General features: G+C 44.2%; 1 protein-coding gene across 2 annotated transcripts in view; it reads left to right on the plus strand.

Moving 5' to 3' along the window:
- Ccbe1 (collagen and calcium binding EGF domains 1) overlaps positions 1-13,449 on the plus strand; it is a 231,413-nt gene extending 217,964 nt beyond the window's left edge. The window contains exons 8-12 of one of the 2 annotated variants that reach the window (XM_050157910.1): positions 4,365-4,504; positions 4,599-4,634; positions 5,220-5,255; positions 9,041-9,167; positions 9,495-9,623. In XM_050157910.1, coding sequence (XP_050013867.1) covers positions 4,365-4,504; positions 4,599-4,634; positions 5,220-5,255; positions 9,041-9,157 — 329 coding nt within the window. In that variant the 3' untranslated portion in view covers positions 9,158-9,167; positions 9,495-9,623. Of the gene's footprint in view, positions 1-4,364; positions 4,505-4,598; positions 4,635-5,219; positions 5,256-9,040; positions 9,168-9,494 lie in introns of both variants that reach the window. The other variant, XM_050157909.1, reaches the window with a different exon arrangement.
- Positions 13,450-13,861: the final 412 nt, after the last annotated feature.

The raw sequence follows: 13,861 nt of genomic DNA on the forward strand, positions 1-13,861 counted from the left end.
TGGCTAGCTCTTACATATTGTTCTAACCCATTTCTAATATTCTGTGTAGCCCATGAGCTGGCTTACCAGAGAGGATCTTAACCTGCGTCTGTCTGGAGTGGGAGCATCATGGCGACTCTTCCTCTAACCTTCTTTCTCCCAGAATTCTCTTCTGTATCCTCCGCCTACCTAATTTTCTATCCAATAAAATGGGCCAAGGCAGTTTCTTTATTAGTAAGAAATCATTCCCACATCAATACATCACTAGAACAAGGACATCTTCAGGAAGAGGCAGACCATTAGTTGGTTTTCTTAACAAAAGGCTGACAAGTTTGCCTTCTGGTTCTGTCATCTGGTTTCAAACACTGTGTGAGCTGTCCAGGGTCCTTGAGGGAACCGCAGCATTGAAGATGAATGGGCTTTTGCAATACATGAAGAAAATCTCAGTTTTTTTTTCTAGTCGGATTGCTTTCTACTGAGATGTATCAGGGTGTCTAGAGAGCTCATAAGATTTTCTCGCTTTTAAACAGAATTTCCACCCAGAGCCCATCATAAACTGCATACTGAAGCCACAGCACAGGACTTTGGCTTTGGAGATAAGAGGTGATTCCAGCTCTGGTCTCCACTGTTACGACAAGGGCTTTCCATCTGCATTCCAAGGTCCTACATTTTAAAGGCACTTGGCATACATTGACTGCTAACGTTTACCGATTAGGTAACTGTAGGTAACATCTCACCCCTAGCTTGTCTTTCTGCTCTAGGAATAGAATAATTATAGGAGCAATTTGACCCCCTTCCTAAATAAACCATTGCAATACATACCAGGAATGGGTATTGAGAGTTGGAACATAAGACATGTTTGAATGGAGCATTCAAATTTGCTTTAATTATTTTGTGAACTAGAAATGACTGGCGGTAAAGTGTATCTCCCCAAAGTCCTCGTGTGCTGGGGTTGGTGCCCTGCTGGTGCCATTGTGTGGGGAGATGAGATCTGAGCAAGTCTGTGGGGCCATTTTCTAGGGTGTGTCTTGTCCCTGGCACTCCCCTGCCTGCTTCTCTGCTTCCTATGTTGCGAGTTCTGCCATGTCATCTTCACCATAGTGGACTGGTAACTCTGAAACCATGAGCCAAATTAAATCTGATTCCTGGGTTTTTCAGTTGGCATTTGGTCACAGCCACAATAAAGCTAACTAATCTAGAAAAAATATAGGAAAATTGCAAAATGTAAAATAATGTAGTCACTGTGGGAAAGTAGTGAGATCACTTTAAAATGTTTAAACTAGAACCTTCATATGATCAGCAAGCCCACTTCTGTGTATTTATCCATGTACACATCCCCCTAGGAGAATGGAAAGCAGGGTCTTGAAGTAGCCATGTCCATGACACCGCTCTTCAATGGCCAATAGAGGCTATCCATTTGCTATTTGGTGGGTGGCTAAAGTCATGAAATTGGTATATACACATACAAATGAACTTGTATTCTACCTTTTGACATAATACATGGACTAGTCTTGGAGACATTAGGCTAAGTAAATTAAACCAATTTCTAGAATAGACACAGCCAGGCATGCTAGAGGACACCTAAAATGCCAGCACTCGAGAATAGCTCTGTGTACACAGAGATGCATCCTTATGCGACATTCTACATTCTACAGATCTGCGACACAGCTTTGTGAGGGCGGCCAACACCTGTGAGTCACACACTTACACATTTTTTAAGATTAAAACCTTTGTAGTAAGCATTTTATACACAGCTTTTAAAAAGTACTCTTAATTGCCTGTACCCTTTCCCCATATCGTCCCTGGACAATGTTCAGGGTCAGAAGTGAGCATGCTGTAGTCTGCATGAAGTTTCAGCCCCTCCAGTTGAACATTCGTGCCCCTCATATAGAAAGGCATTTCATGGAGACCGTGTCATGTGACAGACAGTCTGTATCCTGCATGAATGTCTCAAATGGCAGTGCTAGGATACCCCTTCCTTTATTGCAAGCTCAACCCAAGCCAATGTGGCTGTTTCTGACTCTGTCTAGGAAAAGTAAGGAAACATCACAGATTTCCACATCAACCTCCATGATAAAATGACTTGAAAAAGGTTGGGTAGCAACTACCTTCAACCAGGTACAAAATATGGTCATATGGCTAGCTCTTAAATATGCCCAATGCTCGCTCTCTGTTGGCACAAGGCTCCAAAGAGAACCTTCTTAGACAGCAAATTTACTATCTACAGAGATCCAACAGGCAGCCTTGGTGAGAGTATGACTGTGTGAGGAGCCCAACTGGCACAGAGCACAAGCTTCATCTAAGGGGATACTACTGATGCTCCAGATCACTGTGCCAGCAGCAGAACTCAGGTCTAATTTTAGTTGTTTTCAAACCCCAGTCAGAGACCCAGATTTTTTGCAGGAAGTCTCCAAATTTTTAAATAGTAGGAATATTCAGAGGCACCAGTTGCTTTGGAAGACACGCCCATGGGCATAGTGATCCATGATGAAGTGGGCACTTGTTTTCACAGGGAAGGGAATTGAGATGACTTGGGGTACATGGTCTTCTGTGTTTCATGGTTTTGTGTTCACGCAAAGCAGAAGAACAGGAGGCTGGGCAACACACCATCTCAGGGTCTGTTCGGGAAGGACAGTGGTCACCAGGTGAAGAGAGCCTTGGAGAAAGATGAGAATGAGCGAGTATGAAATTGAACTTTAAGCAAAGGAGGCCACGGCGCTGTTTTCTCCTTTCAAAGTCAGCTCCTTGCAGAGCACTGGGAGAGTTTAAGAGCTAGCCATATGATATAACCTAGTGTCTGGTTTACATGTGAGTCACCTCAGAGTCTGATTCTGCTCACTGTTGTGTCACTTGGTGGCTGCTTGTTTGTTTGCTCTTATTTATGTCTGTCAGTTCTATTTATTGAATGCTGCACATTTGTAGATAAACACCAGAACCTGAGGAACTTGGCGATCACTCTCTGAAGCAGGCCTCCTCTTCTCTTGTCAGATCTGTAACAGGAAGTCAAGCCATCCTAGAGTAGTTGAGTCAGGTTGGGGTTTTATTGTCACAATCTTTACCTTCAGTGCTCTGTGGTCTTCAAATTCACCCAATGGTAGGATGTTGTTCCTCTGTGCTGAGCGTCAGTGGGTTTCCTCTGTACGCTTGGCTATCTGTGGTTCCTACACAATTCTCTACGCTCTTGTCTGTTCTTCACTAATAGGTTACTTTTAGGCAATTATTGTGGAAGTCAATGTCACTTTGTCCTCTGCTTCTGGGCCTTGAATAAGTAAGACCTCTTCTTTACACTCATCTTTAGAAAACCATGGGCAAGACAGGATCTTCTATCATTTCCTCACAAGCAGCAAGTATACATAATGTCTACAGGAGAGAGCTTATGCTCCCCATCTTGTGGGGGTTGAGGCTTCTCTGGTAATGATTAAAGGTAGGAGATTTCTATAGGTAGAAACACTCCACTGAGCTTCAAAGAATGAGTGGGTGAGGAGTGAACAATACAGGTAGGAGGCAGGGGCACCAGCTGTGAGGCAAGAGTTGAAGCGAGCATAAGAAAGGTAGAGGCCTGGCAGACTTTTAGCACTTACTGTGGGTGAGGTGCTATGCCATGTCGTGTGTGTGTGTGTGTGTGTGTGTGTGTGTGTGTGTGTGTAAGATTTTTATAATGCAGCCATTGTATATTGGAGACTTTATTCCAATTTGGAGATAAGAGACTAAGGCTCAAAGATCTCAAGCAAATTGTCAAGGATTCAAATGTAGGTCTCTTTTGATGGTAAAAATTCTGCTAGCATGTAGGTGTGTGTGAGTGCATGCGCATGGGGGCTAGAGGCAACCTTTCGGTGTCTTTTTATATCACTGTCTTCATCTTACATTCCAGAGAGATTGCTGACCAGCAAGCCCCTAGGATTTTCCCTCTGTTGACCCACTCATCCTCTGGACCACCACACCACACTTTTACATGGGTACCACAGATCTGAACTTGGATCTTCATTCTTATGCAGAAAGCACTTTATCCTCTGAGCCAACTCCCCAAACCCAAAACCTTGTACTCTTAAGCACGCTGCAGATAATATCACATACTGTGATCCAGGGATAGAGAGACATGGAGCGGGCCAGGCTTAAAGAGGTAAAGCAGGCAGATCCCTGGATGATTACAGAGGCTGTGCAACCAGAAAGATTCTCAAGTGTCTGACTTGAGCAAATAGGTCCAAGAAAAGACAGAAAGGTGGAGTCACTTTAAATTGTGTCGAGTTTAAATTTCCATGAACACCTTAGTATAAATGCCACAAGGCAAAGAGCAGAGTTACAAGACAAAAAGTCTCCAGTGACGCCTAGACTCTGTATCTGTCTTTATTAAGGGGAAAGCACTAATAAGATGCTCTTGATTACAGGCTCACCAGGACCCAAGGGGAGCCCTGGATTCCCTGGTATGCCAGGCCCTCCTGGACAGCCTGGCCCACGGGGCTCAATGGGACCTATGGGACCATCCCCTGACCTGTCTCACATTAAGCAAGGCCGGAGGGGCCCTGTGGTCAGTATCCTCTGCGATCCATGTAATACTGGGGGGAAACACGTTCTTGTCCTGTAATTTCCTTTTTAGTTAAATCAGATGCTGTGTCTTCTAGGGCCCACCGGGAGCACCAGGAAGACATGGCTCCAAGGTAGGTCTTAATAGCTACAGTTGTTTCTACCCCCTTGAGCATACAATGAAGCTCGGCAAACCCAATTTATCTTTGACAGCTGAAACACAGATATACAAGTTGAGAGTGGCAAGCCCCACAGTCTCGAATGCTGGAAAATCCTAAGCTGTTGGAGCATGTGCAGCACTGGGGGGAAATGAATTCCAGGCTGGGTGTGGTGACATAAGCCTCTCTGTGTAGTTACAACCACACTCGTGTGTCTTGGTAATCAGTGTGTTATAGAATGGCCTCCCTCGTTCAAGTGGCGAACCACACACATAGCTCCATTCTATGCTGGCTTCCCTCTTGCGAGCCGACAGCAGCGTGTGTGTCTTCCTTCAGCAAGACTGGTGTTTCACACACTGCCTAGAGAGGCAGGATTCCTTATCAGAGCTGCTTGGGAAATACACAGCCTTGTGAGAACTCAGGAGTTGAGCTACTCCGCCTAAACTTGCCAGTTCTAATAAGAGGTCCCCTTATTTCCTGCAGGAGGACGGTTGTGGGTGGTGGATGTCTAGCCAGAGACAGCAGTGCTCAAGAATGCTAACCCTCACCTTTCTGTTCTAGGGGGAGAGGGGAGCACCTGGGCCTCCAGGGTCTCCGGTAAGTTGCCCCGTCTGTCCTGCTTATCCAGTGGGGATGCTATTGTGGGTGTGGCACTCATAGAATGGCAGACTGGTGAGATGGCCCGGTGGGTAAAGGCACTGGTCATCAAGCCTGATGACCTGAGTTCAATTTCCAGGACCCAAACGTTAGAAGAGAACTGACTGCCACAAATGTCCTCTGACCTCCATAGGCCTAATATACATATCCCCACACAAGTAAATAATGTTTAAACACTTTTTAAAAATATATGTGTAGGCCAAAGTTTCTGTCCCACCAGCCAGTTCCCAACTAACCACACAGAGACTCATTATTATTTGTAAATACTCTTCGTTAGTTTAGACTTGTTACTAAATAGCTCTTACAACTTGAATTAGCCCATTTCTATTAATGTATGTGCCGTCATGTGCCTCATGGCTTGTTGCATTCTCTACATGTTCTGTTCACTCTGTGTCTGGCTGGTGACAGCATCCTTCTTCTTCCCAGCATTTGCCCAGTCTCCTGCCTCACCTCTTTTTGCCTAGCTATTGGCCAGTTGGCTCTTAACACATCTTCACAGTGTACAAAAGGATTATTTCACAGCATATGAGAGCAGCTCTTAGTAGCAGAAGCTCGCCCTCCTTGGCTGTCACTCAGGCAATCGGATCTGTGGTCAGGAGGAAAGTTGTAGATACTTTAAGCAGCTGGTTTGAATTTTTAAAATTTGTTTCCTGAAAGTTACTTTTTGTTTGATCTTGATAATCTGTATGTGAAATATTGCTTCTGATGTCACCATGCCAGGGACCCATTTCCAAGTGCCATCAGAAGATGTCTGAAAGAAGGGCTAAGGAGACAGCTTAGTCCGCATAGAACATGACATGCAGGCAAGGAAGCCTGAGTTCAGTCCCTTGAGTACACGTGAGAAAGCCAATGTTAGTAGAGTGCACTTGTAATCTGACTCTGAGGTGGCAGAGATGGAGGGATCCCGGGGACTTGCTGGCCAGCCAGCCTAACAGAATCAGCATTTCCAGGCTAGTAATACATCCTTTTTCAAAAAAAATAAACAAAAACCCAAAGTGGACAATGTCTGAGGAATGTCAACCAAGTTGACTTCTGGGCTCATACACACCTGTACGCATGCACCTATACATACACACAGTAATTTAGTTACTTTTTCATTGCTATACTAAAACACTATGATCAAGGCAACTTATAAAAGAAAATATTGACTTAAGATTGCACAAGGGTTAGAGTCCCTGTGCATCATGGTGGGGAGCACGGGGGGGGGGGGCAGGCAGACAGGTATGGCACAGAAGGAGTGGCTGAGGACTTACATCTTGATTCAGAAGCGTGAGGCAGAGAACTGATTGGGAACAATATGTGCCTTTTAAACCTCAAAGCCTGCCCCCAGAGATACACCTCCCCCAGCAAGGCCACACTTAATCCTTCCCAAATAGTTCTACCAGTTGGGAACCAAGGTTCAAATGTATGACTCTATGGGAGAGGTCCTTCTCATTTAAACTGCCCCATTCCACTCCCTAACACCAGTAGGCTTGTGGCCACTGTATAGTAATACAGAATGTAGTTAGTGCAACTTCAGAAGTCCCCGGAGTCTTTCATAGTCTTAACATAATTCAAAAGTTCAGAGATTTCTTAGACTCAAGATCACCTCTTATTTGCAAGCCCCTGTAAAAATTACATGTTTACAACATACATACAATGTCACAGAATACACATTACCATCCTAAAAAAAGGAGGAATGGGTGCATAATGGGGAAATACTGGACCAAAGCAGGATGGACATCCAGCAAAGCACACACAAAACCCTGCAGCTCGGTGTCTGATGTCGAAGGGCTTAGACGGCTCTGCCCTTCCAGTTTTGTTGACTACTCTCAGGCTGGTTCCTCTCCCTGGTAGGCACCCCACAGCTTTGGTACCTCCAACATCCTGTAGTTTCCAGCAAAATCCAGGCTTCATTTTCATAGCTTTAGACGATGGCCTCTCAGGGCCTCCATGCAGGGACTTCCCAGCCACACATTTGGCCTGAGCAACTCCACTTAACTGTGGAGGAAGACTCCACAATCCCTTTACTCCTATGTCCTTCCCAACTCTAAAACCAAAACCACATGGCGGATTCTGCCAAGTTCACCTGACTGGGATGGAGCTGGCTCCCTCAGTGAATTACATTCGCATAAACTCTTTCCTGTCGCTCTTTAGGGACAACCAATTCTTTAGGCCTTTTCTTTCACAAATGAAAGGATTACCTGGATGAGGTCTTGCCAAGAACCTTACTCCCTTTATCCATTTTGTTCCAGGTCTTTTCTATCTCTTTTCATCTAAAACCTTGGTTCCAATGTTAAATTTCCTGATGTTCTTTTTCTTTTCTAAGTGTACACTTTACATTTCTTTTTTGCTCTGCTTGCTCATTTTCACTATAGAAACTCCCACAAAAATGATTACTAATAACCTTGCAACAGAGTCAATAGCAGGCTGCCTTGAAATCTCCTTTGACAAAGAAATTAATCCATTATTTTTCAGGTTTTGCCTCAAGCAAGTTTTTAGAACAAAGGCAGAAAGCAGCCACATTCTTTGCTGAAATACCAAAATAATGGCCAGCTAACACTGTTCCTCTCTGAAACCACTTGGGCACTGCCTTCCAGGCTCCTACTAGAATGTTCCTTTAAACTCTCCACTTATGTTGTTCAACTACTTTCCTAATCCAACGTCCCAAAATCTTCTCACATTTCTCAAAAAAAAAAATAATACTTACAAAAGAAAGTATTTAATTGGCTTACAATTTCAGAGGATTCAATCCATGATCACCATGGTGGGGAGCATGGCAGGCAGGTGCTGGGAAAGTAGCTGAGAGTTTACATAACACAAGGCAGAGGGATAACCCTTGTGGGCTTTTCAAGCCTCCATGCTTGCCCCTACTAACTCATACCCTCTAATAATACCGCACCCCATAACCCTCCTCAAGCAGTTCCACCAACTGAGAACCAAGTATTCAAACATGAGTCTATGAGTGCCATTCTCATTCAAACCAACACACACACACACACGGACCAGAATAGAAATGCCTATGTTGTCATAACCCAGAACACTTGTGCTATGCCCACTCTTTCCGATAAAAATAAAAAAGCAAAAAGGCTCCCTGCGCTTAAGAAATTTGCCATGTGTATGTACAATATCCACGAGATTAATAAATGAGCAGGAATATGAAAATGCAAGCAAGTCTGTTACTTATAGAGGAGCAGGTGCGTGTTCTGAAGAAGGACCAAGAGGCCTTGGTTGCCACCTCAGCTCTTGCCCCTATTAGCTTTGTGAACTCAGGCTTTTACCTGACATCTCTGGACATTGGCTCCTCATCAACACAGAGGGATCTAATTTGTCACACCCCCTGTAGGTGTGTGGTGAGGGTCAGAGGATAGCAGAATGTTGCATCTAAATGTGTCAAGGTGTCTCTTGCAGCTTCTAAGGTAGAAGTTGCTGAGTGGCATCTATCTTAAATGTCGATAATGATTTTACCTTTCAACTTCTAATGTACTCAGAACATGCATGCTTAAATGCTTTTGGTTTTTCTTTGCACCATGTTCTACTACGGCACTGCATAAAAATTAAAGCTTACCCGATATTATACATGATGAAGAATATCTACTAATAGAATAGGGAAGGTTCGAATTGGATCTTTCTAGACAAATAAGGAACAACATACTCCCAGCTTAATTTAGCCCCTCCTCTTATAAACATATTAACTTGATTTTTTAAAGAACAGAAAACATTTTGAACTCTTCGTTCTCTCTCAGCCCTCTGCATTCTTCCCATGTCCACCTCTGAGCCCGCTGGAAACCTGTGGTGCTGAGTCTGCATTTTACAGGAGGGACAAGCTTAAAGAAATCAGGTCATTTGCCACGGCCACATAGCTTGGAAGAGGTTGGTTCAAATCCAGCAGAATCTTAACCTCTTCTTGAGCACCACTCTGACTTCCAGATTTCTTTGGAAACTCCCCCGAGAAAGGAGAGGTGACTGTGTGCATCACCAGGGTTCATGTGTGAGAAGAATGTGTTTTCATGACTGGAAAACAATCCTAAGGCCCCCCGGCTGCTCATGTAGTCCTTAGGTCTACCCTATGTAGGATACAGAGATGGTTTAGCAGCTAGTCACCCACAGGCCACAGACTTACAGGCAGCAAAACTCGGCAGGGTGCTGCTTTGACAAGTAGCTATAACTTCACAGCTTTGATTCCTCCCGTGTGCACAGGGACCCCCGGGTTCTTTCGACTTCCTGCTGCTTGTGCTGGCTGACATCCGAAACGACATCACCGAGCTGCAGGAGAAGGTGTTCGGACACCGGACTCACTCTTCAGCAGAGGACACCCCCCTACCTCAGGAATTTTCCAGCTACCCGGAGACCCTGGACTTTGGCTCTGGGGATGACTACCCCAGAAGAACTGAAGCAAGAGGCTCCGAGGCCCCCAGAAACGTTTATCCATAGCACAGTCCGTCTTCATATCACCAGGAGAAAAGCATGGCTTTGTCCAGTCATAGCGTCTGGAGAAAGTTACCACTGGAGGCCTAAAGCCCTTGGGCTGTCTTCCTGCCCTCTCTTTTTAGTCTGCTTCCCAAGTGTCCTGCACGTCCCACCAGCAACAGGACATGATGGTTCTTGAAGAGCTGCTGGGTGGCTTAACAGCCTAGTTTTTCTGGAGCTTCTGAATTTCTAAATTCATTGTTCCCACAGACAGAGTTCCAAAAGGGAGAAAATGGCAAAGTGCGCTCTTAGAGGTGTAATAAGGCCCATTCTAAAAGCAAGTTATGTTCAAAATACTTGGCTATTCACCCTCTGCTGTCGGGAGTATGGCTCTTCAGTTGAGGGGAGGATGAAGAAGGAGCACAAAGTAGATTGATGTTGGTTAAAAAAAAATGACTTTTCCTTAGCAACATCACAGATTTCAAATTCTGAATCCTATTTTTCGGTCTTTTTTAAAATATATGTATATTTCTGTAACCAATACAGAAACAAAAGAATAGAAAAGAAGTACAAAATGTACTGGTGGCCAGAGGTGCCATCAGGTCCTGATTCTGGCTAAATCAAGGCTGGAGGGAAGTTGCTGGCCTGGAATCTCGGCAGAGGGTGACGGAGAGGCATTGAAGAAGGGCTTCACTAAAGCTAGGTCACCAGAGGCGGGTTAATCTGCTCTTAAGATATCTGGAGTCCTCATCCAGAGTCGGCTAAGTGGTGCCCTGGGAATAACACACAGCTGAGAGGTCTCTTAGATAGAGGAGGGCAAGGAATTCTATCCAATCTGGCATAATTTCCCACCATTTTCTCCCGATTTAGTTAACATTCCTGATCTAGATCTCCTTGACTCTCTCCTGGACCAGGTGGAGATGGCTCGGGGAGAAGCACATTCCCCGTGTCTCCCTGAGTCCTTTCTAGAGCACTTCTAGATCCCCAGGGAAACGTGTTCCCAGAAAGGAGCAAGGGGCCAGGTTCTTTCGTGTCTTTGGGTTCTCTTGAGCTACCCAAGGGATCTTGTTCACATGGTTACCTCTGTTTGCTACCCTCAGTGTCCCCTTTATTTCTAAGAAGTTTCCCTTTAGCTTTTCCCCATAGCCTTTGAGCCCCATCTTCTCCCCACCCCTATGTGACAACTGGTCGGGAGAAAACTGCTATTGGGGTTTGCATGACCCTGCACTGTCCGTTCTTCTTCCGGAGAAGGGGATCTGTCGACAGAGGCCAGGTGGCCCAATGGGCTTTCGCTTCCCCTCCCATCCCTCTCTTCTCTCTCTTCCTCTCCCTTTCCTCCTTCCTTCAGTCCCTTTACTTCTCTTGCTTTCTTCCCTCCCTCCATCCCTGCTCGCCTGCTGACCCCCTTCCCACCCACTCATGCCAGATCCCCAGTGGCTGTCCACCATCAGGTCATGGTTAAGGCAAACACACACTTGCACAGCTTGCTTGCTGTCTCTTCCTCCTCCCCCCTCCGTCTCTCCAGAACCTGAGGCCCACCCCCAGATGGCCTTGTCAACCGTGGGTTCCTGGGGAGATAGATGCACCCACAGTCAAGTCCCACCTGGACTCTATTTAATGCTTGCCTGCTTATAGAACCCAGAGTTTAAAGGGTGTGGATGGATGGAGTCTCAAAACTATGCAAGGCTCTATGAGCAATGATTATGTCCATCCTTTTTATGAGGAATTTTATAACCTCTGTTTTTTCTAGACAGTGAAATGTGTGTAGAAACATAATCTTTATTGCTGAATGCTGGTAAAATACAAGCACACTCCACGCTGGGCCAGAGGCCAGGATAATGTACTAAAAGAATGAAGTGCAAGTCATAATAGCTGGGATTCATGAGTCTCTCCTAGATAATTCTCTCCAGTAAAACACACAAGAGCCTGTATTTGGTAACCTCAATCTGCTGGACCATGTCAGTTTAGGTAATCATTACTCCTCAGATTTTCAAAACTTGGACTACTAACTATAAGACCAAAGTATGTCCTCTACTTGTCAAGATCATTGGGAATTTTTAGTGAAAAAGCATTATTGCTTATGTAGCTTTTGGATAGAAAAAAAATCAAAGCTTTACTATCTAAGCAAACTTCTGCTCAAAATACCATGGGAAGACCTTTGGGAGGAAAGACAGTACAAAACAGATTTACTGAATCACTTCATATCTCATGACAAAAAAAGTTTTGTTTTTTAATACCTCCATCAACCCTTTGGTAGAATTGTTCAATTTTTCTAATATCCCCACAAGTAAGACTTAGCAATAAATTGCCTCTGTGTTATAAAGAATTGAGAATAAAAACTCACTGAAAAAATATAAGGAAGACATGCATTTTAGTTCAGAAAAACTATTCTCCCTTCCCAGTTCCCAAGGGAAAATTAGCTTTCCTGTGCCCCAAAAAAAAGTTATTAGGAGCCAGATGCTGTGGTATACACCTGTAACCCTGGCACCTGAGAAGTGGTAATGGGCAGGTCAGGAGTTCAAAATCAGCCTCAGCTACATAACAAGTTCAAGGTCAGTCTGGGCTATACAAGAGCCTTTCTCAAAATAATAATAATGATAATATAATAATGAGTAGGGTACTGGAGAAATGACTTAGCAGTTAACGATGCTTGCTGCTCTTCCAGAGGGCCAGAAGTCAAGTTCCAGCTCCTGCATCAGGCAGCTCACAAACTTCTATAACCCCAGTTCCAGGTGACCTACTACTGCCCTCTCCTGGCCTCTGTGGCATCTGCACTCACATGCACAAATATACACATAGATACACACAGAGATAATGTAAAAGTCTTTTTTTTTAAGGAGTGGGTAACAAAGGGGATATTGGCTTTTCTTGTTTTCTATGTTACTCTCCAATACTTGCTACAGAATTAACTAAAGTCATATTTCTGTGTAGAATCCATCATCTAAGAGGTAAATAATAAGTGTTTATTGACCTTCGAGGGAAAGGAATATAACCTCACCCAAAGACCAGGTGTAGAGCACCCAGCTAGGTCCAGATAGGTCATGTCCTCTTTCCAAGGTTCTGAACAGCCTTGGCCTTGGGACAGATCTTCAAGACCAGCCATCATATTTTATCTTGGGGGTCTCAGGAAGCAACTCCCTATCTTATTTTGAACATCATTTCCCTCCTTTTCCCTTATCCCGGCTGCCTCACAGAGTCAGCCTTGGCCACCAACTCCCACAAGCCGCAAAGTGATCTGCCAGACAGCTTTTCTGAAGGGGAAAGTTATTTGCTGGAATCTGAGCCAAACAATTAGTAGAATAGAGCTGCCTAAAGTTATCCGTCATGTATTCATGGAAACGGATGCATTGTTTCCCAACACAGCAATCACATGTGTTCACAGCATTTCACAGATAATTTTCTATTGGGCTACGAAGACAAGGGCTGCAAATGTTAAAGATGAAATGACATGCTTTATATACTTCTGCAAATGTTATGGTCAGAGAGAAACCATGAAAAGGGCGATTGGGCTACACACCCCTCACGAAGCTCAGCACGTTTTGTCAGATTCCCAGAGGTTGGTCCCTGAGGGGTTTGTGGGTCCGTTTTTACTTCCCAGTGACTGGTCATATACTTCAGTATCTTTATCCATTATTTATATCAGATATATATATCAGTCAAATTGATATTCCAATACTCATGGATGTAATACTATGAAGTGCTTTTGTATGACTGTATATGCTTAATAACAAAGTTATTTTTCTTACGTGGGTCTCCTGTGTTTTGTTCTGGTATAAAGAGCCATCCCCTGGCCAACTAAATATAGTGCATCCATTACTTTCTTGTTGTTTGTCAAAATATCTATATGAAACAAGAAATTTAAGGAAGGTTTTTTGTTTTGTTTTGTTTGTGTTTCAGTTTTTGTTGTTGTTATTGTTGTTTGGTTTTGTTTTCTGTTTATGGTTTGAGGCACACTTCACCATGGTGGGGAAGTCATGACTGCACGGTGTCATGGTAGCTGATGACATTGTAGTTTCTCTCAGGAAGCAGAGACACATGCTTCTTTGTTGAGTTTTGGCCTCTCTGAGAACTAAGTACCTATCTATCTGTCTCCTTTCTACACTAAGGGAACCTGGAGGGCTGAGGAGACTGGTTGGTTGGTAAAATGTTTGCCACAC

This window comes from Alexandromys fortis, unplaced genomic scaffold (genome assembly GCF_014885135.2).
Source record: "Alexandromys fortis isolate MF-2015 unplaced genomic scaffold, M_Fortis_MF-2015_v1.1 scaffold_94, whole genome shotgun sequence".
NCBI classification, from domain to species: Eukaryota; Metazoa; Chordata; class Mammalia; order Rodentia; family Cricetidae; genus Alexandromys; species Alexandromys fortis.